This window comes from Erythranthe guttata, chromosome 4, assembly GCF_056151865.1.
Source record: "Erythranthe guttata isolate IM_541 chromosome 4, IM_541, whole genome shotgun sequence".
In the NCBI taxonomy this organism is placed as follows: domain Eukaryota; kingdom Viridiplantae; phylum Streptophyta; class Magnoliopsida; order Lamiales; family Phrymaceae; genus Erythranthe; species Erythranthe guttata.
Window position 1 is genome coordinate 2,480,875 of NC_142536.1, and position 21,128 is coordinate 2,502,002.

General features: G+C 36.3%; 4 protein-coding genes across 7 annotated transcripts; all 4 read left to right on the forward strand.

The window, feature by feature from the left end:
- The first annotated feature begins 263 nt into the window (after positions 1-263).
- Positions 264-2,694, forward strand: LOC105951377 (PPPDE putative thiol peptidase family protein). Of its 2 annotated transcripts, none has more exons than XM_012974802.2 (5): positions 264-524; positions 1,080-1,165; positions 1,247-1,344; positions 1,534-1,850; positions 2,102-2,694. In XM_012974802.2, exons 2-5 carry the CDS (start codon positions 1,157-1,159, stop codon positions 2,470-2,472), a joined length of 795 nt encoding a protein of 264 aa, XP_012830256.2. In that variant the 5' UTR covers positions 264-524; positions 1,080-1,156; the 3' UTR covers positions 2,473-2,694. The 2 variants fall into 2 exon arrangements, with proteins under 2 accessions (XP_012830256.2, XP_088672512.1); XM_088816386.1 differs by having other exon boundaries at positions 453-524; positions 1,085-1,165.
- A 389-nt stretch (positions 2,695-3,083) lies between these two features.
- LUH (LEUNIG-like protein) lies at positions 3,084-10,257 on the forward strand. 2 transcript variants are annotated; one of them, XM_088816388.1, is made up of 18 exons: positions 3,084-3,794; positions 4,099-4,186; positions 4,485-4,582; positions 4,729-4,838; positions 4,940-5,244; positions 5,347-5,422; positions 5,515-5,626; positions 6,174-6,223; positions 6,309-6,557; positions 7,180-7,263; positions 7,442-7,663; positions 8,004-8,142; positions 8,241-8,347; positions 8,528-8,677; positions 8,865-9,020; positions 9,142-9,261; positions 9,489-9,686; positions 9,786-10,257. In XM_088816388.1, the coding sequence occupies exons 2-18, from the start codon at positions 4,155-4,157 to the stop codon at positions 9,927-9,929; spliced, it is 2,352 nt and encodes a 783-aa protein (XP_088672514.1). In that variant the 5' UTR covers positions 3,084-3,794; positions 4,099-4,154; the 3' UTR covers positions 9,930-10,257. The 2 variants fall into 2 exon arrangements, with proteins under 2 accessions (XP_088672514.1, XP_088672515.1); XM_088816389.1 differs by having other exon boundaries at positions 3,436-3,794; positions 4,108-4,186.
- Positions 10,258-11,528: 1,271 nt separating this feature from the next.
- Positions 11,529-14,471, forward strand: LOC105951349 (E3 ubiquitin-protein ligase PRT1). Of its 2 annotated transcripts, none has more exons than XM_012974775.2 (7): positions 11,529-11,822; positions 12,237-12,265; positions 12,353-12,532; positions 12,627-12,998; positions 13,136-13,336; positions 13,732-13,850; positions 13,956-14,471. In XM_012974775.2, the coding sequence occupies exons 1-7, from the start codon at positions 11,722-11,724 to the stop codon at positions 14,292-14,294; spliced, it is 1,341 nt and encodes a 446-aa protein (XP_012830229.2). In that variant the 5' UTR covers positions 11,529-11,721; the 3' UTR covers positions 14,295-14,471. The 2 variants fall into 2 exon arrangements, with proteins under 2 accessions (XP_012830229.2, XP_012830237.2); XM_012974783.2 differs by having other exon boundaries at positions 13,136-13,330.
- A 2,621-nt stretch (positions 14,472-17,092) lies between these two features.
- On the forward strand, positions 17,093-19,403 carry LOC105951342 (cyclin-dependent kinase inhibitor 3). Its single transcript, XM_012974764.2, has 3 exons — positions 17,093-17,611; positions 18,606-18,806; positions 18,910-19,403. Exons 1-3 carry the CDS (start codon positions 17,202-17,204, stop codon positions 18,977-18,979), a joined length of 681 nt encoding a protein of 226 aa, XP_012830218.2. The 5' UTR covers positions 17,093-17,201; the 3' UTR covers positions 18,980-19,403.
- The last annotated feature ends 1,725 nt before the right edge of the window (positions 19,404-21,128 follow it).

The following is a 21,128-nucleotide window of genomic DNA, read 5'->3' on the forward strand; positions in this document are numbered from 1 at the left end:
AGTTCGAATGAGATAAAATGGATACAAATTTGCGAGTATTTCACATGGTTAAACGAGGATTTGCCCGTCAATTTTTTTTTTATATTTATAAAAAGAAAAAGAAATAAAATATTTTGACTCATACTTAATGTTTAGGCCAAAATTATTTAATTACTTGATGTACATAGTCAAATGTGGCATACATTACATTATCATTGATTAATCAAACATAGCATCTAGAAAAGAAAACCATAAGAATGGTCACCGGCCATCGAAGATTAGTTGTTACTAATATGAAAACCTAAAAAAAAAAAAAAAAAAAAAAAAAAAAATTGAAATTTAAGATAATGACGTGTTGGGTGACGATTGGATGGAAGATTCCAGAAAGTCAAAGAAGCAGAATTCTCCAGGTCGTCGTAGAGAATCTCGCCCCCTTCTTTAACCGTATAAAAAGCGCCTTCCCACATTATATGAGAAATTGACGTTACGAACAGAGCGCGTGTGAATTCTCTTTTGGTGGTTTTCTAATCTTCCTTCCTCTGCAGGTATTTTTTCTAGATTAACTTTCCAATTTATTTAGGTTTTTCTGTTTTTTTGGGGGGGTTCGTTTTTTCTCCGATTTCGTGCAAATTTTATTTTAGATTTTGTGCTTTCCGTTAGATCTAAGATATGTGGTAGTTTTTCTCCTCGTCACGTTCCTTTTACGGCATGGAGTTTTGTGGAATTTGATTGGGTATTCAGAGAGATGTTTTGTTGAAGATTTAGATGAAATTTAAATGAAAGGATGCGTACATTGTTGACAATGTGTTTTGAATTGATGTGATACGGCGAAGAAGATTGTAAGATCTATATTCTACCTGGAGCTTTTCTTCGATTACGGATTTTTTTTTTTTTAATTTTTAATTGGATTTGAATATTTTCCTTTTTTTTGAGCATTGGAAGTTAGAATTTGGGATTAGGGTTTTAATGGTGCCCTGGAGTGGGGATTTGATTCATTCACACTCGTCGAATTCTTCGTTTGTCTTGTTTTCCTGCATTTTTTTTTTCACTATTCGTCCCTGGCGATTGCATTGCATTGATAAGTACTTTTGGTTTCGTAGGTCAGCTTTTTCGCTTCATTTCAACACAGAGTCTTGCTCATCATCTATCAAATTATTTTCCGATTCGACTGGTGAAGATGGCTGAGGTACACATCTTATCATTTTTTTTGTATCTGATCCATTAGAATAAATGTGCATATCGATAACAAACATTTTTATTCTTGCAGGATGGTTACAAAGTCTCGTTGAACGTGTACGACTTAAGCCAGGGTCTTGCCAGACAACTGTCTACAACGTTTTTGGGGAAGGCTATCGAAGCCATATGGTAAGTTATTGTTCGAAAACCTGGATTTTTCTCATTGATAAATAGGTTAGGTTAATATCGTCGTTGTCGTTGTAGTTTACATTCCTAGCATTCTACCATGAGTTATCGAATTTGGGTCTCGAAATGGATGATTTGGTTTTGCAGTAATCAAAGGGCTTAGCTCATGATATGTTGCTTTAAATTGTGCAGGCATACTGGAGTGGTTGTATATGGCCACGAATACTATTTCGGAGGTGGCATACAAAGTGCTCCGGTTGGAACAACTACGTATGGAACTCCGCTCCGAGTTGTTGATCTTGGCTTGACACACGTGCCTAAGGATGTCTTCGAGATGTACCTGCAAGAGATTGGTCCGAGGTATACAGCCGAAACCTACAGTCTGATGACTCACAACTGCAACAATTTCAGTAATGAAGTTGCCCAGTTTCTAGTTGGTGCTTCAATACCCGATTACATATTGAATCTCCCAAATGAAGTTATGAACAGCCCCATGGGTCCTCTCATGTGTAAGTCCCTTTCCGGTGATAAATGTGATTTCGTATGTGATCTCGTCCACCTGTTAGGATTCGATGGAGATTTCTTTTCGTATAAATAAGTCATAAAAAATATTTTCCTCAGAAAAAACCTGCAAGTTTCTGTTTGAGTTAATTTGTGGCAACCCGTCATCTAGTTTGTTAATGTTTATAAACTTGAATATGGTACGAGGATGATGATTTATTTCACTTTATACAATTAATTATCGATTTTTCTTGTGCAGTGCCTATGATACAACAACTGGAGACGACATTAAGAGCAGGTGCAGTACCTCAGGCACCCCAGTTCAGGCCTTCCGTAGCTGCTCAATCTGCTCAGACTGTTAAATCTGCGGTTACTCAGAATGCTGCAGAATCTACAAAGAAGAAGGATGAAGATGTAGATAGAAAATCGAAAACAGAATCTCCGAAGAAAACTAGTAACGCTGCTCCTCTGGACCCACTTGGAGATGCTCGAAGCAAAGTTCAGGAAGAGATTAGCAGTGAGTTTGCTGCAATTATGGCAACGGGTACTCTGCGTGCAAGTGAGGCTGCGGCACTAGCGACCAAGAGAGTGATGCAAAGATACGGACATATGAATACGGCACAAATCTAGAATTCAAATTTGGTTTGATTTGTTTCCACAAGGCTAAATTAGACATTATTCATCTGGTAATTTATTCATGGTGACTGGTGGATATTTGGGGTTTCATACAATTAGGTAATGCCAAATGTGGCATCTGTGCCCTTTGTGCCAATTCACAATTTAATGGGGACTAGATATTTGATGTTTATTACATTATTTTGATACTCTTTATAAAAGTCATTTGCTCAAAAACCCTAGTGGCTGATTTTGCAACTCACATTTCATACTGGGTAAATTACGAAAATTCCTTTACGTTTGGGTAATTACAACCGCCTTCTTCAATGAATCTAGCTAAATGTTCGTCCTTATGATTTGATATTCAACATAATTTTTTAGATTCCGTTGAATATTTTATATTTACTTATTTTGTGTAAAAATGTAGTTTTTAATAAACGACAATATGACATTTACAAACCTTGATTGGTAGTACGTATGATCATCTTGTTTTAAAATGTGGAGCTCGAATGAGATAATATGGGGTCGAATCGGAGAATATTCCATATTATTTAGAAGATTTTATTACATTTGACACCCACAATTAGACCTTATCCTAAAGGGTGACAGTAGATTATCCTAACTATATATATATATTGAATTTGAGTGTGGCGTAAGATGAAAGTAAACAACGTTTTCGGTTTTAGTTCACATTGACGTCCGGTTCGAAACCCAGACCCGAACTTGACGTTCCCGAATCCGCAGTTTAGCTGAAAAAGGGCCCTCACTTTCGAGATCTCTTAAAGATCGAACAGATTACAACTATGGGTTACGCCACGTCAGCAAAAACTCCACCTGCACTGGCCAGCTGTAAACTCCAGCGCCGCTTCGCTGAGCAAAAAGCCGTTCGACATTTAAACACCCCTGATCACAATCCCAGCCAAACCTCGACCCGAGCCTCCAGCCCCGTTATTGACATATATCCTCAGTCCGAACCTCAGTCAGAACCTATATCCTATATAATCCTGCATTCGATTCCGCTCCCCATGCCTCAGGCTCAGATCCCTACGTGAACAACTTTTCCTTTACCGATATTTTTCCTCTCTCTAGCTTTCACTCTTCTAACTCGGAGCTTCCCTTCCAAACCAGAATTGATGAATTCTTTCTGTTCCATTTTCCATTTTTCCTGAGATTTTAAGTTCTTCGTTTCGTCATTACAATTTCGTGAAAACGAATAATCGTCGAGGTAGGAGCGTTTCGTGTGTGTGTGCCTACTTGCCATTTTTGTGTGTGCAATCTTCGAATAACTGAGAAGTTCAGCTGAAACTGAATTCAGGATCGCGATCGTCCCGAATTTGGTAAGAACTTAGCGTTAGAGTTTTTTATCTGAACTGAATTGGCAAACAAGTAGCAGGAGCTTGAGATTTTTGCTTTTTTCAACTAGAATGGCAATTTTTTTTAATCTATTTGATTTTTTGGGTGAAGATTGTTGTTTTGGTTAAGCGAATTTTTCTGGATCTTGTGCGGATCGTTATTGCTGAGTTTGATATCTCAATTTTCCCCCACTCCCCTTTTTTTGTTATGAACTAGAGAATTGCGGCTTTATTATTTTCTTACAATTTTTTATCAGATTCACTAATGTTATTGAATTTGATTGTAGAGGCACAAAAGAGGCTCACGAGTTGAACTTTTTGGAGTCGTTTACTAGAGCAGCGATCATGGCGCAAAGTAATTGGGAAGCAGATAAGATGTAAGATTCCTAAATTTTTGGCTTGCCTGCTTCAGTTTCTCCTTGATTTCAACTGTAAAAAGAGTCCAATAAAGTCTTCTGTCTTGGTGTTTATGCATAATGTTTTTGTTTGATATCTAATTATGTTAATGGATGCTCAAAAGTTGGGAAAATAAAGTTATTGAACTATAAACAGGTTGTTGTTTTTGTCGTAGAAGATCAATTTGTTTATTTCCTTCACATTTTACGAAAATCCAACAAGTCCTTTCCGTTGTAAATGCATTCATATTTATCTTTTTTTTCCTCGATGTTTTGCCAGGCTTGATGTCTACATTTATGACTACTTAAAGAAAAGAAACTTGCTTAATTCTGCAAAAGCTTTCATGACGGAAGGAAAAGTTGCGACTGATCCTGTAGGTAAGGGATTTGCGAAAGTTCCATAGAATTGAATATTATTGTGCCTGAAGTTGTTCGATGAAACTGGGTGTCCCTTTGCCATTCGATTGCAGAAAATGCTGCCATAGATGATTGCTTAAATAATTAATTTTGAATTCTGCTTGTAGCTATTGATGCACCTGGAGGATTCCTCTTCGAGTGGTGGTCCGTCTTTTGGGACATCTTCATTGCAAGGACAAACGAGAAGCATTCTGAGGCAGCTGCAGCTTACATAGAGGTTTCTAAAAAATCTACAGTTCATTTTAAGTGCTTCAGTATTTGATATATAGGGTGTGTATATTGACAAGTTTTTCCTTGGCATTTTCCTCTTCATTTCAGACACAACAAACCAAAGCAAGGGAACAACAGCAGCAGCAGCAGCTGCAAATGCAGCAGTTGCAACTCATGCAGCAACGCAATGCGCATGCCCAGTTACATCGAAGAGATCCTAACCATCCTCCCCTCGGTCCCATGAACTCGATAAACTCTGAAGGCATGATGGGGCAGCAGTCTGCTGGTGTATTAACTATGAAATTGTATGAAGATCGTATGAAGCATCCTAATTCAATGGATTCTGAGACATCTTCTGGGCTTATTGATGCCAATAGGATGGCACTTCTCAAGTCAGCTTCCAATCCACAAGGGTAAGATTAATAAACTTATATTTAAATTCTGGGAAATTAAATTCTTAAACTGGCATATTCTTAGTCCAATGACTCATTAGTTTTTTTCCGCTGTTGATCCAGACAGTTGATTCAAGGCAATTCTGGGAGCATGTCTGCAGCCTTGCAGCAAATGCACGGACGGCCTCAGCTGACAACTGTAACTACTGAACCATTTATTTTTTGGCTATGTTGCTTCCGTCTATTTTGCTTCCTCGTTCGGTTCAATCATATGCATTTTTTTTTTGCCAGGACATTAAAACGGAACCTAACTTGGGTGGAACTCAGAAATCTATGCCGATGGACCCATCATCTATATATGGGCAAGCAATTCTTCAGTCAAAATCTGGACTTGGTGGTGCAGGTATAGTACTGATATCCTTCAAATAAATCTCTTTAATTGGAAGGTTTTAAATGCTGTACTAATATTTGCCGTTTAATCAGCTACGTAGGAAATAGGAGTAGCGACAGTTGCATAATTTGTTCATATAATACATATACGTGTCATTATGTTATGCATTTTATGCCTTACAAAGTAATTTATTTTCGAATTATAGCTGTTGTTTATCCACTTGATAGTTTTGTGCATCAGTGCCACGTTTCTTGTATTTTAGGCCTACCATTAAATGCAGCAATAACTGAAAAACATCCACGCACTATTGTTTGACACCTTTATTTATTTGTCCGCGTTCAACAAATTTCATGATGTGTTTCACTGCGCAATCTTCACACAGCACACAATCTGTCGCACTATCCAGTATTTAAATTATGCACTCAGTCCCTCAGTTTTCAGAAAGTTCATCAAATATTATACGTAAATATTCCCTTTGCTCGTTCTGAGTCAGAGGTTGATTCTAATGTTCTTTGTTAGCGTATTTCATGAAGATTCATCACAATTTTTGTTCTTTCAGGGATGAGTCAAGGAGTATCAGGTCTTCCACTGAAGGGGTGGCCCCTGACAGTGAGTTTCTTGAATTTTTTACATTCTTTTGATGAAGTATACTTTATGAGAGATGAACTTGAAAGTTCATGCTACATCTGCGCAGGGAATTGACCAATTGCGTCCTAGTTTGGGATTACAAGTACAAAAACCCAATATGCAGACTCAAAACCAGTTTCTTTTGTCACCACAACAGCAACAGGCTCTAGCGCAAGCTCAGGCACAAGGGAACATTGGAAATTCAGCTAACTATGGGTTTGGGGGATTACCAAGGGGTAACTTCAATGCAAAAGATGGGCAGCCTTCACGGAATGATGGATCTATTTGCTCCCCAGTGCAGTCAAATTCACCTAAGGTTAATACTATCTACGAATTTTAAACAATAATGTTAGTCTAGTTTGTGACGACATCCAATAAACTACTTTAGTATGTCATTAACCATTCTGGCATTCATAAATCATGCCACACGAATCAAACTTCTCTCTCATCTTAATTTGTGGCAATAGGGCCATTTTTGTCTTCGAATATATTTTCTTTATTCAGGGATAAGTGGTGAAAAGAATCTTGTTCTCTTTTTCTCCACATCGAACTCTTCACGTTGTAAAACTATGGGCACCTATCATTTTAGGCGAGATACAGAGTTTTCAGGAAGTAGCATTCGTACTAATTTCAGATGAAGTGCAGCTGCTTTACTTCACTAGATCACACTCATAGCAATTTATGTTCCCTAAAAGTTGATAGACTAAGCGTTAACTATATTATACCTAATTTGAATATATATAAAAATCAGGCCGTGTCGCTCTTCTAGGTACTTGTACTAGTTTCAGGTGCAATACAATTCCTTTAGTTTGCTATAATTTCTCTCTTTATAATATATTTTTCGAAAATTAACAAATGTGATGTTAACTTATATGATCATATTGGTTTATGATTTTATTCTGGATTATTGCAATTAAAACTGTTGTCATTCTGAGCAGATGAAGATGGCCCAAATGCAGCAGGCTTCATCTCAACAACAAGATCAGTTACAGCAGCAACAGCAACAGCAGCAATTGCAACAGGTGATATCCATTCATATGCTCTTATTGGTCCGTTTTGTTGTTCAACCTTGATAAACACTAATACTTGGCAGTTTGTCTGTTGATTTCACAAGTGATTCCATCAAAAACATCTTTTTCATGACCCCCTTCCCTTATTTATGAATATATAAAGGAATGACACGCCTTTGACCTGAAACAGAATAACAGGAAAAGAAAGCAACATTCTTCATCAGGGCCTGCTAACAGTACAGGAACTGGAAATACAGTAGGCCCTTCCCCAGGATCACCACAGTCAACTCATACACCTGGCGATGGAATGAATGCTGCTAGCAGCCTGCAGCATGTCAATAGCGTGAACAAGAGTATGATGATATATGGTGCAGAAGGAGCCAGTGGAATTGCATCTTCGACAAATCAGCTTGTAAGACTGGTTCCGCTAGAGGGCTACTTAACCTAATTTTATTAATTTGATACCTAATCTTCTAAATGATGCACCCTTTAGAACATCTACGCTTGGAAATTTATGCACTGTAGAGATATTGATTTTTTGCGTTCTTAATTTTTTTAGAACATTTGTTTTAAGCTTCGTACAATGTTCACAGATCTGTTTCAATGATTGGTTGTCCTCTCCATTTTTATGGGGTTTTAATATCAACCTGTTACTAGGAAATTCATCTCCAAGAGATCGTGATTGTGAATTATAAGCATTGCAACATGTAATGTTATGCTCTGAATTCATGAAATTATGTTTCTTTATACAGGATGATTTGGAGAATTTTGGAGATGTTGGTTCCCTTGAAGACAACGTGGAATCTTTTTTGTCACATGATGGAGGAGATGGAAATTTATATGGCTCTTTGAAACAAACTCTTACTGAGCATAAAACAGAGACATCTAAAGGTACTATCCTATGATGTTTATGCATGTTTGGATCTTTTAAAATGCAACTTCCATCGCAACAAAAAATTCAGTTTTCAAACATCATGTCTGACTTGTAGGTTTTTCGTTTGGGGAAGTTGGTTGTATACGGACAAGAAATAAAGTGACTTGTTGCCATTTTTCTTCGGATGGGAAGTTATTAGCTAGTGCTGGACATGACAAAAAGGTATTTTACTCGTTCTTGAAAGTGTAGTGGCTTTACAATCATTAATGGACACTTGAGCACCCTTGTGCTGCTAGATTAACTTTATGAGCAATTTAATGCACACACTCGTCTTATATTATTGCATTATCCCTCGTTTTGACTTATTTTATTTCCATGTTGTTTTCCTGCCCCCTTCATTAGGCTGTTATTTGGAACATGAACACCCTGCAGACTGAGACCACCCCGGAAGAACACCAATATTTAATTACAGATGTTCGCTTCCGGCCAAATTCAACTCAACTTGCGACGGCTTCATTTGACAAGTCTGTCAGATTGTGGGATGCAGCTAATGTAAACACTAACGATCTCTTTTCCATTCAGTTGATTTAACTTTCCACTTTTTGTACTGTTGAAAATAGACTTGGGACTAGCAACATGTGTGCAACCATATTCCATATCCCTGCATTTTCATTTATGATTTTTTTGTTCTTACCTGTATTATTTCTAAGTACTAACCCTATGTAATTTGTTTATGCAGCCAAGCTATTGTCTAAATGCATACACAGGACATTCTTCCCATGTGATGTCCCTCGACTTCCATCCCAAAAAGACTGATCTGTTCTGTTTCTGCGATAGTAATAACGAAATACGCTATTGGAATATTAATCCATTTTCTTGCACTCGGATTTCCAAGGTTGGGCGTTGGAAACTGATCTTTTATCTCGTACATGTTCATATATGCCTTCTGTTTTTTTTTTGTTTGTCTAGGTTAGTTGTATTGTTGTGATCTAAATTTTCTGGATTGCATATTGTAGCAAGGAGGCAGTGCACAAGTGAGATTTCAACCTATTACTGGGCATCTTCTGGCAGCAGCATCAGACAAGGTGGTCTCGATATTCGATGTTGAAAATGACAGACAAACATATTCTTTCCAGGTTTGTGGATTTACTTCCTCTCAAATTAAATGTCGATTCGGAGATATATTTTTTTTTCCATGTTATCTGTCGCTTTAGATAGAATTCCAATGATGCATTAAATATTTTTTTTTAATTTTGCCGTCAGGGTTTTTTAGCATACAATTCCGTGGTTCATCTAGTGTTCCTCTGTGATTCTTTTAGTATTGCTCGATTGCTTCTTATACACATTAATTTTGGTGGTATAGGGACATTCTGGTGTGGTGAACTACCTATGCTGGGACCTTAACGGGGAGAACTTGGCTTCTGTGAGTGAGGATAGCATTAAAGTTTGGTCTTTAGCCTCAGGAGATTGCATCCACGAGCTCAACTCCAACGGAAACCAATTCCATTCTTGCGTTTTTCATCCAAGTTATCCTTCTCTCTTGGTCATTGGAGGCTTAAGGGTAATCTCTCTCTCCCCCTGCGTGCACACACACACACAGACACATAATTTGTAATGGATCCATTTGTTTACGGTTTACGTAATTTTGTAATGAATGTAGTCTCTGGAGCTGTGGAACATGATAGAGAACAAAAGCATGACGGTACCTGCACACGAGAACATAGTTGCTGCTCTGGCGCAGTCGCCCGTGACAGCAATGGTCGCATCTGCTAGCCACGACAGCTCAGTCAAGTTATGGAAATAAACAAACACACACGGCTTGTTGCGTACGGATATCATTACAAGTTATATCCGACATATGTTGGGGAAAATAATATGCTCTAGCCTGTCGGTCTTTTCCTTGTATGATGAAATGTGAGCTATAATAGTACATGGGGTTCTTTGTATGTCTTTTTAGAATATTCCGGTTCACTTGTCTGTATTGAGAAGCATATATATATATATATATATATCTAATCAGATTTGCTTAATGTAGGTAAATAGGCGGACTTATAAAGTGTGTGCCGGTGCCCTCATAATTGTTAACTAGTAACTTGATTGATTTCTCATTTGCTAAACGTCTCTTCCTCAAACATGTCCTCCATACGTGATTTGACTCAATTTGAATACATTACTATAGGGTACATATAAACCCGGAATGCACTGAAAAATTCTTCATTTTTAATTAACACATTATCACACATAAAAATATGAGTATTTGTCATGTTGTTTTGGGCCCATAAATCAATTGTTTATGATTGGTCCCAAACGTAATAATTTCTAGCAGATCCGATTCTAGGAATAGTGCCCAAGCCACTTAAGTCCAATCCAGTGAGAACTTTTGATCTTGAGCGTCTAGATTATTTTTTTGTTTAATCGTGGACGTCCACTCTCTCGGACTTTTACTCTATCCTCTCAATTCCACTCTCACTTCGAATGCGCCGCTTCCGTCTCCTCATTTCTCCCTCTCTTTTTGAACAGTACTTCTATCTTTTTCTGGCATCTCTATACAGAGTCTTTGTCGTACACGACTGACTTTGACTTAGGAGCAACTTTATTGTCTCGTACCATTGGTTATGTGCCTAAATACTGCCGTTAAAGACAGGGATAAAAGTAACACTAATCACTACACATTGTTTAGTTTTCTTCTTTCAATCTCCTTTTTCTGTGAGTGAATGAGCTTTCGAGTGAGAGAAATCTGTTGGTAAGTCAACTCAATGTGAGTATTGGGTAGATCTAGGATTTCTGGGTTTGCGTGGATGTGATTTGCTATTTGCGGTTTGAAAATTGCAATTTGCGGTTTATAACAAACCCCCCCAAAAAAATACTTTATCTCTCTACAACCCCAAAACTTCCCAAAAAAATCCAACCCCCCCCCCCCCCCAAACGCGTAAAAGCCTAACTTGGGCGTCCAGTGCAATTTTTTTTTTTTTTAAATGAACGCCCAAGATGGGCGTTCGTACACGCCTTGGGCGCCCATCTTGGGCGTTCGAACATTTTTTGCGAAAAAAAAGCCCTACAAATCGATTTGTAGGGCTTTTTAACATGAAATTGGTTCCGTAATCGACCTACCCAATGCATATTACACATAAAAGAGTCGAAATTACATCAAAAAATCGAAGCCCAACCCTTCTTCAAGCTTGATTTCGAATTTTCGATTTTTTTTTTCTTTTTTTTGGATTTTGTAGTTTTGGGGGATTTTTGGAAATTTTTAAAAGTTTTGGGGGTTTTGTTATAAACCGCGAATAGCAATTTTATGACCGTAAATAGCATTTCATTATAATTTGATAAAATTCACTGTAGAATAAAACTGGTTTTATTTATTTATTATTTATTTATTAACTCGGTTGGCATGGCCCAATATACCCCAAGCCCAGCCTAACGTGTAGAGTCCGTTGATTTGAAATGATAATCCATTCAGCTAAATTTAATCTCTCTAATTTTTATTTGCCTTTTTCTATTCTCTATTATTTCTTCTCTGATTTTGCCTCCCCATCCTGTGAAATTAATCAAGGAAAAACAAAAAGGAAGAAGAAGAAAAATCTGAAGGGGTAATAATGGAAGTTCCGTACAACTTCAAAGAAGAGGTCGGTGATGAATCTGACGAAGACGACGAATCGGGGAAAATCAATGAAGCATTCATTTGCTGTATTTGCCGGTAATTTCATTTCCCTCCGCCTAGGATAATTATGCGCAGATTTGTTCGCCTGGAAGACGATGAATTTTGTGTATCTGTTTATTGCTTTAATAATTTGATGTTAATTTGTATTTGCTCAAGGCGTTCTGTTATGTTATGTTAGAAATTTGAGGTTTAATTTATCAATACTGTTATTGTTCATATTTATGTTGTTTCAGAGAAAATTTGTGCGCCTACTGTTAGAGCTCGATTAAGAAGTTGATTTTGCATTGGTTTTTGCAAGTTTTGAAGATTTTTAGATTGTCATTCAGTTGTTCATAGCTAGTTTTAGAATCATAGACTTACATATAGTTGCCGGCGCTGTATATTTTATTTTTCGAATGTGAAGTTCTGAGCGAATAAGCTTTTTTGATAATTCTGCTTCCGTTTTTGCAGAGATCTCCTTTACAAGCCTGTTGTGTTAGGTAAGGTTCAGCTCGAAATATGCGGATATCTGAAATCTGCATTATCGAAATGTTTGTAACTAAATCTTCCTGCCAAAATTGGTGCAGCTTGTGGCCATATTTCGTGTTTTTGGTGTGTTCATAAATCTATGAACGGCATGCACAAGTCCCGTTGCCCAATATGTCGGAACCACTATTATCATTTCCCCTTTATATGTCAGACGCTCCACTTGGTGCTCTTGAAAATGTACCCCGCTATCTATAAGAAAAGAGAAAACCAAACTTTAGGTCAGGTTTCTTGCAATCTATTCCTTCTGGTAGTAACTGGTAATTTCATTGCAAATTTGATGGGTTTTTGTTTTTGCATCATTTCTTGTCACAGAAGAGGAAAACAAGATGGGTTACTTCTCCCCGCAAATTAACGGTTCTGATTATGTGTCGTCACAATCTGTAGAGACGAGAATCAACCCATCCGATGCTTTTCAACCCTGCATTTCTGATGCTGAACCATCACTCGGTTTATGTTCTGTCAAAGCAGGGGGGCCAGCAGAGAGGACAGAACCTGTACAATACCGTTCTGGTTGTCAAGATATGGGATTGCTAAATTTGCTTGATCGTAGAAACGATATTATTACAGCAACTAATGATACCACTTCCGAAGATAGAAACTCGAACGAGGTTTCTGTTGATGATGTTCTGTGTGCTTCCTGTAATCGCATGCTTTTCCGGCCTATAGTTCTCAACTGCGGTCATGGTATGATCCATTACTACCAAGTTTTTCTCGTAAATTAATGTCAACAGTTAATACGATTAGTAATCCGACATACTATTCTACTGAAAATTGATATCTGCAACCCCCGCACCCCACCCCCCAATAAACTATTTTTGCAGCATTTTGTGTCTGCTGCATTGGTCTCGAAACAAATGAGATGCTCAAGTGTGAAGTTTGTCAAAGTCCGCATCCCGGTGACATTCCGAAAGTGTGCTTGGAATTTGATCACTTTTTGGAGGAACAGTTTCCTAAAGAATATGGATTAAGAAGAGCTACTTTGCAGATGAAACAAGAGTTCCCGAGCGAAACTCGTAGTACGTGTACGTTATTTATATAATGCTGTGGTTGTGCCATAGATATGTTTAGATACAATTGTGGGTTTTTGTTAAAAGGAAATGGTATCCAGCATCCTAGTTCGTTTTCTCTTCAGGATTTTACTCGAAATTAGTATGAAAGTAAAGCATTTTGGAAGTATTATATTAAGGAATTCCAATTCCCGGACGAGAAGAGCTATTTTTCAATCTCACGATAGAAATTGCTAATATTTCAATGCTGTAATTTAAATTTGGTTCTCTCTCCTCTGCGAATTCGACAGAAAATTACTCATGTCTTATTTCCAGTACTGGTGTTTGGAAAGTTTCCGACTGTTGTCTATGGTCTGAATGTCCTTTGCATTTGTTGTCCGTAATTTCTAATTCCAACATACCGTTTTCAGGCTCATCGGAAGCTGATAAGGGAAATTTTCACTTCTCGTTTACATCAGGCGACGACCCTTTACCATTGTGGGATTCCAGTTCAAAGGTCCACATTGGAGTCGGTTGTGATTCTTGTGGGGTAATAACGCTGCTAACTTCGATAAACCCAACGTATCTATCGTTTTATTAGATTAAATTTACTAATTTGAGTAATTCATCATAATCGTGTTCTTGGAAATTGCAGATGTACCCTATAATTGGAGATAGATACAAATGCAAAGATTGTTCAGAGCAAGTAGGGTACGACCTTTGTGTAGATTGCTACACGACCTCTTCTAAGCTACCCGGGCGTTTCAATCAGCAGCACACTTCGGAGCACACGTTTGAAATATTGAAATCGGATGTGATGCACAATATTATGTTGAGACTTATCCGAGGGCAGTTAGAAGAAGCTTCTTCTGTCTCTGCTGCTTTGAATGATGGTTTGTTCAATATGATTCCTTCGTCTGAAAATGCCGATCAAGATTCCGAAAATGCCGATGATGCCCCTCTTCCCTCGTCCGATACAAATCCGATGCCATGACTTATATGAGTGGGTTCTGCTTATTGCCAACTTTCGGTACTCTTTCTTTTTTCTTTTTTAAATTAAAATTTCGATGTTGTTCCGGTAAAATTTTTTAACTGAAACCTCTCCTTTGGCACATTCCCTGTAAAATTATATATGTGGTATATTAAAAACAGCATTTCTTTTTTGATTTAATTATTTTAATTTAATAATTTAATAATTTAATAATAGAAGAGAGAGAGAGAGAGAGAGAAAATGTGACGCCACCTCAGCTAATTCATGATTGGCTGAGAGCTTTCTGCAGCACCTTGGGAATTGGAATTTCATCACCTCTATATTTACCTCATTCCCCCACGTACACCAATTACCACCTTAAATATTAGTACTATTTAATTATTTTAAATAAAAATTCAAATAAATTCGAAAAACTCACACGTTCGTCTCAATTCAATTTATTTGTGACTGAATTACATACAATTTGAAGAATGACTCCAAAAAATTAATAATTAAATTAAAGATGGAAAAGCATATTGTTTAAAAATGATATATTCCTTTTGAGCCAATGAGGGGAGATGATGAAGTATTGGCGGGAAGCAGTGAGCCGGAAAGATTCCCTTTTTTTGCATTGGGGCAAGCACTAAAGACTGCTAGTAATTATAGGCACTGTTATTATATTATATACTATTATATAGTCAGTACTAAGTTGATAATTTATTTTAATTTTATTTAGTACTACTAGTAATTATTTGTTGCAGCACTTTGCACACGTACCGTACGTACGTGTATTATTTAATTATTACTAATTGTATTTGTATATGGGAAAAGCCAGAAAATTAGGGGAAAAGTGGTGTAAGTAAAGGCACTAGAAATGGACAAGATCATGTTAAACTCATTTTTAGCATTCCAAGATTTATACTTTTGATTTTTCATTTTATTTTTATGAGCATGTGTGCATGACATTTTGTTAGGGTTTGAAAACAATTGTTCACGTGGGGAGGCTCAGGTATAAACGGCTTACAATTGAATGTTTTGGGCGCATGTGTCTGTTGAATATAGTATGTCGATTCTGGCTCAAATCGGATCCAAACTATAACTATCTATATCTAGAAAAATAGATAAAACTTTGGATTAAGTAATTAAATTAGATGAATATTTCTAGTGCATCCTATCTCATTTTCTGTTAAAATACTTGAAAAAGTATTGAGATTAATTTGATTTGTGTATTATTCTATTATAGAGGTGCCCTATTTAGTCCGATTATTTATCATTTATTTATACTAATTGTTAACAAAGAAAACCTTTTGGACAAAAAATCAATAAAAAAACAATAATTGATGCAAGTTAGTTAAATATTTTTATGCATAAGATGAGACTGGAAAGAGAATAATGAGAATTACTTGTCATAAAATTTAGATTCCCTTTTTTCCCACCTTTAAAGAGATCAAATACGTTTTGCTTTATTTTATTTTTTTATTTTTTTATTATTGTGTAGTAAGCAATAATCGTGATATAAAGCAAAAGCGACTTACCAAAACTTCAAAAGAAGAGCACCTCAAAAAAAAAAAAAAAAAAAAAAAACAAAAAAAAGAAAGAAAGAAAAACACCCTAAAAAAAAAGCCTATTTTCTTTAATTATTTTCAGTCAACTTATTTTTTTAAAAAGATAATTAAATTTATGAAATAGTGGCTTTAATACTTTACTACACAAGTCAATATACCATTCTTTTCATGATAACACGAGTGTTCCCATTTTTCCTATCACTCTATCGATGCCCTTTTGCTTTGTGGGAATAAAATTACAATTATAATTGCTCTAAAGTTAATTAGAAAATAAGGTTGTCATGATTTTTAAGAATTTGATTTGCCAAAGTAATTTTAACAATACTAACCTTCTTTTTCTAAGCTTGTCATAAATAATAAATAACTTTATACTAAAAATATGTGTAACCATGTTCAAATTAAGTTAAGAAATGTTACATCAGTTAAATATATCGGGTGATCATGCACTTTTGATATATACATAATAACACATGCCTATGTGTATGTGTATTTAGTAGATAGTTATTTATAGTGCAAAATCATTGAGGGCTTTTCATCGATTGTAGCATTTCATAGGCCGTAGAAAACCATACATATATGCACATATGTAATAAATATTTGGGCAAATTACGGTCACCTCTAGGAGTTAAGGTCAAATTATGAAAACACCCTTCCTGTTTAGGTAATTGCAGCCACCTCCTCAACTATATATTATTCTTAAAAAATACCCCTCCAGAGTTAAATTTAAGGATGTTAATTCAGTAAAACCAAACCGAAATTTCGGTACGCCAACATTTGATTCGGTAAATAACCAAATTACATAAATTTTATATAAAAATATTTTAAAAAATGGATGACTATAATTACCCAAACAAGAGGAGTTTTTTCATAATTTGGCCTAGATATATCTAGGGGTGTCCGTAATTTGCACTAAATATTTTAATTTGAATGTTTAGAATTCGTTTAATATTCAAATAATAAAGGGTTTTTATTTTTTATAAAACATTCAAGAATCAAAAGTATGAGAAGTTGGATAAATGAATGTACTAAATACTATTAAATATAAAAATGTACTAAATATTTAAAATATAAAAAAGAAAGGAAAAGGAAAATACAAAAGCGGAAATAAGGAAAAAAAGGACAAAAATGAGTTTCCTATGAGTAACAAATACAAGGCAAGTGGGTCCCACTTCTCACCCCCCCCCCCCCCCCACCACCGCCCCCAACCGTCACCCACCCCCAAACTTAACCCTAATTTTACAAAACTCTCCCCCCCCTACCCCCTCAAAACCCCCAAATCTTCGTTTTTTTTTTCCCTCCTCTCTCTTTTTCTCTCTCATGAAATCACCTCTCTCTTAGTTTCAGAAAACCACCGTACACAGCAGATATGGGGAAACACATTCGAAAACCCAAAACTCCGAGCGACGTGGCCGTTAAGGAGGTCTCTCAATCATCCATCGGCGTACGCACCCGCGCCAAAACCCTAGCCCTCCAGCGCCTCCAATCCACCGCCGCCGCCGACTCTTCTCCGCCGCCGAAGCATGACTTCCTTGAGCTCCGGTCCAGGCGTCTCGAGAAACCCCCTCTGCTGAGGAAGCACCTCCAGAATTACCGAAAAGCCCCTGCTCCGGAGCAGGGTTTCGTTTCGAGAGATAAAGAGGACTCTCGAAACGGAACTTCGCCGGAGAAGCCACCCTGCTGCGAGTCTGGGTTTCCAATTGAGCCGTGCAAAGAAGTGGATTCGGAAATTGAGGCCTCCTTAGGGGAAAATAATTTGGATTTGGAGGCTAGGGAAAGGTATATAATCTCTCTGGGCTGAATTTTAATTCGAGTTATTGTGCATAAATTACTCATTTTTTGACCTGATTTTCTCATTTAATTTCGTATCAAAATTAAATTTGTGTCTCCATACTTCGATTTATTTTTTTTTATTTGGAAGAAGGGAAAGAGGAAAAATGGATTCAGGTCTGAGGATGATATTCCTGCTATTTGTTTATGGGGTTTTTAGAAGAGAAATGGTAGCAGAAATTACCTTCAAAAAAGAAAAAGAAAAAAGAAAAATAAATTGTACGAAATTAATATTTTAAAGTTATCCATTTTATTTATACAGTACTAAATTTTTCATTTCAAAAAGCAGTATATTTTTGAAATCTTTGGTGAAAAATTGCCTGTGTTCTTGCTTTTTCTCTAAAGCAGAAAAGTTTGTTTGTGGGTGTTAAAAGTCTTGTATATTTGTATTTTTAGTAATAAAAGTTTTTCCACCATTGAAGTTTGCATCACTTGTCTCTTCTATCTTGTTTTTGTTAGTTATTTGCTAAAATGAAGAGCCACTACTATATTATGAGGTTTTTCTTGAAGCTGTGTTTTGGAGTTTTTAATCGTATAAAGAACTGATATCTGCTTCAGATGTATATATTTCTTCCGTAAAGTTGCTTCAATCCGGTGGCTGGAATTTGTTAGTATTGTTATCTTTTCCACAGAAAAAATCATCTTTCTGCAGAATAATGCAGTCCCGATTGCTTTAAATAGAACTTGCTTGTTTAGAGTTTGTGATATTGTTTAATGTGTATTGGTTATGTTATCATTAATATTTCAGTTGTGCAGCAGAAACAAACATGTTTTTTTCTGGATGCATTTGCTGCCATTGCCTTTTAACACCAGACACCATTTGTTGATTAGAACTGAACAATTAGTTATTTTGGGACCACGTTAAAGAGTAAATCGTAATGGGTTCCACTTTATATGTATAGTAATTAGTTGGTATTGATAATGAGTTGTGTGCTTTCTGTAGGAGCACCAGAGAAAGCACCCCGTGTAGTTTGATAAGGGCAGGTGACGCAATCACGGCACCCGGATCTTCAACGAAGCAGAGAACTCCTAGTGCTGCCAACCAAAGGGTCCAAAACGCACTTCAAAATATGCCCACAGCTCGTGAAATGGAGGAATTTTTCGCCGAGGCAGAGCTGCAAAATCAGCGCCTTTTTATCGACAAGTACGTCCCAAAAACCCTTCGTTTGATTTGTGTCGAAACCGAATAATTCGATTATGAATTCGTTATTGATAAAAGCCATATATATATATATATATTCTTGCAGGTATAATTTCGACGTTGTGAATGATATGCCCCTCCCTGGACGCTACGAGTGGGTCAAGGTTACTCCTTGAGAGAAGAATAAACTGTTTGATTTTACGCAACCACCGAATGTATCTGAAGCTCATTTAGGAAGAAGGTAGAATTACTATGGTACCCCCCCTGCAACACTTAGTTGCTGCTGTATAAGTGGAACAAGTACCAGTTAAAGAAAGTCTAATTTTAGTGATCTGTGTAGAATACTAGGCCAGGAATTTGCAGACTAACCATTTAGAAATTAGAATCGCCGCACAGAATGTAACAATAGGCCCTCTCTCTCTCTCATAAAGTTCTATCCTTGTAATTTGCAGGTATCCATAGTTAGGTACTAATTTTTCGTTTTCTCGTCGGTTTGGTATTTGGAACAGATTGTAAGCAGTAAGTAAACTATTATCCATCTTTTACATAACTATTGGGTCGTTTATGTTGCTATCGGGAAATAAAGTTTGATGTTCGTATAACATTTCGGCTTCGACTGAGTAATGTGGGATTGGTGTTTAAGATTGCAAGAAAATGGCAGATGAGCCTAAAACAAGTTCTTGATAAGTGAAAATGAACAGAGTATTGGAAAATGAATTAATTCACATGTTGCTATCTTGGATTTAATGTTTTAGACAGTGAATGAATGAATCAATGTAAGAAAAAAGAAAATCTCAGTGGTGTTTGTCTTCAGGTTCTGAATCTTGTCGGTGATAGATTTCCCAAATCCCTATCAATATGTGAAATTATTTAGTGTGGCATTTATTGAAGTATAGTACTTGCAAATTTTATTTTTATTTAATTTTTATTATTTATAAGTGTTGGATTCTTGCAAGTAAATATTGTTATGCTCCTTCACATGGGACATTGCACGGCCCCTGCCATGCACTGCCACACACTATATATTTTCTCCTTTAAATAAATAAATCAATGAATTTTGTTTGTGACCAAATAAAATGAAACCCTAGATCCTTTCATGTACAGTTTGTAGATCTTCCAGCATGGATTTGTTGTTATTGAGGGTCCCTTTGAAATTCATTCATTCAATGAAATAAATATGCACATGTTTTTTAGTTTTATGTAATAAATTGTTATTTCTCTACTTGTTCTGTAAATAATCTTCTTGAAATAGTTTAATAAATATGATTATTTACTGCAGGAAAATGAAATCAACTGAAAAGCTGCTTTATATTTGTGACGCCGTTAATTAATTGAGTGTAAATTGTCAATGTCTGTTTGGATGGACGTTGTGACATTACATATTCCCATAATGACGATGTCGTTGAATTCTACCAATTGATCATATATATATATATATATATATATATATATATATATATATATGATAATTCTATTTGGAGCAAGAATTGCCTGTGAGAAAACTGTATCTAAAGTGTGTTGAGTTTAAAGTTATTATTAGTGAGTCGACTCAACTCAGATCTCCGCTATTGGATAATTGGAGCTCATACTTAAGCTCACACACATATATAAATATGTAAAAAATAATATCATTAAAAGGGAAATATATTAAAAGATGCCAAATAGATACTGTGGAAGAGTGTAGCAGTTAAGAAAAGGGGCATCAAGTACATATATATATTTAGAGAGAGAGAGAGAGAGAGAGTAAAATTTTGAAAGCGAAGGTTATTAAAGTGAAGTCGGAGGCAGAATCAAGTATAGGATTGAAAATAAGGAGGAATAGGAAAAGAAAAAACAAGAAGAAATGTCCAGTTATAAATGCATGGCTCTGATTTTATGATATCTTGGTCCCACCACTGCTTGGACACACCACCTCAATCCAACGGTGGTGGTGGATGAACCAGTGTGCTGCACGCGCTCTAACAGTACAGTTTCTGTCGAAAATTTCCTTTAATTTATTCTAAATATATAGATCCATTGAGTAAACCTACTCCCTCGTATAATAAGTTGCAAATCATACGAGAGATGTAAATTACATTAGGCTAACCATATGTGACATGTTCGACCTAAAGACTGTTGGGAAGTTGATTCATCTGGCACAAACTCTCTTGATTCAACTAAGTTTGTCAATCGATATAAATAAAAGAGATTTTTTTTAATATTGTAACCGAATTAGCCACCCATTATAACTTCATGGGAATTGGGAAGTAACAAATGTCTTGATTATATGTTTATTTATGGGCTCAAGTAGAACGATTCTGAAGTTAAAAAAAGTAGTACTCCATA

Bases quoted from the DNA above. Each gene is read 5' to 3' on its own strand.
- LOC105951342 (XM_012974764.2), top strand. From the start codon at position 17,202: ATGGGGAAACACATTCGAAAACCCAAAACTCCGAGCGACGTGGCCGTT. The intron at 17,612-18,605 runs GTATATAATCTC...TGCTTTCTGTAG, and splicing joins GATTTGGAGGCTAGGGAAAG to GAGCACCAGAGAAAGCACCC. The intron at 18,807-18,909 runs GTACGTCCCAAA...ATATTCTTGCAG, and splicing joins CAGCGCCTTTTTATCGACAA to GTATAATTTCGACGTTGTGA.
- LUH (XM_088816388.1), top strand. From the start codon at position 4,155: ATGGCGCAAAGTAATTGGGAAGCAGATAAGAT. The intron at 6,224-6,308 runs GTGAGTTTCTTG...ACATCTGCGCAG, and splicing joins TGAAGGGGTGGCCCCTGACA to GGAATTGACCAATTGCGTCC. The intron at 7,664-8,003 runs GTAAGACTGGTT...TTCTTTATACAG, and splicing joins CATCTTCGACAAATCAGCTT to GATGATTTGGAGAATTTTGG.
- LOC105951349 (XM_012974775.2), top strand. From the start codon at position 11,722: ATGGAAGTTCCGTACAACTTCAAAGAAGAGGTCGGTGATGAATCTGAC. The intron at 11,823-12,236 runs GTAATTTCATTT...CCGTTTTTGCAG, and splicing joins TTCATTTGCTGTATTTGCCG to AGATCTCCTTTACAAGCCTG. The intron at 13,851-13,955 runs GTAATAACGCTG...TGGAAATTGCAG, and splicing joins TCGGTTGTGATTCTTGTGGG to ATGTACCCTATAATTGGAGA.
- LOC105951377 (XM_012974802.2), top strand. The intron at 1,345-1,533 runs GTAAGTTATTGT...TAAATTGTGCAG, and splicing joins AAGGCTATCGAAGCCATATG to GCATACTGGAGTGGTTGTAT. The intron at 1,851-2,101 runs GTAAGTCCCTTT...TTTCTTGTGCAG, and splicing joins CCCCATGGGTCCTCTCATGT to TGCCTATGATACAACAACTG.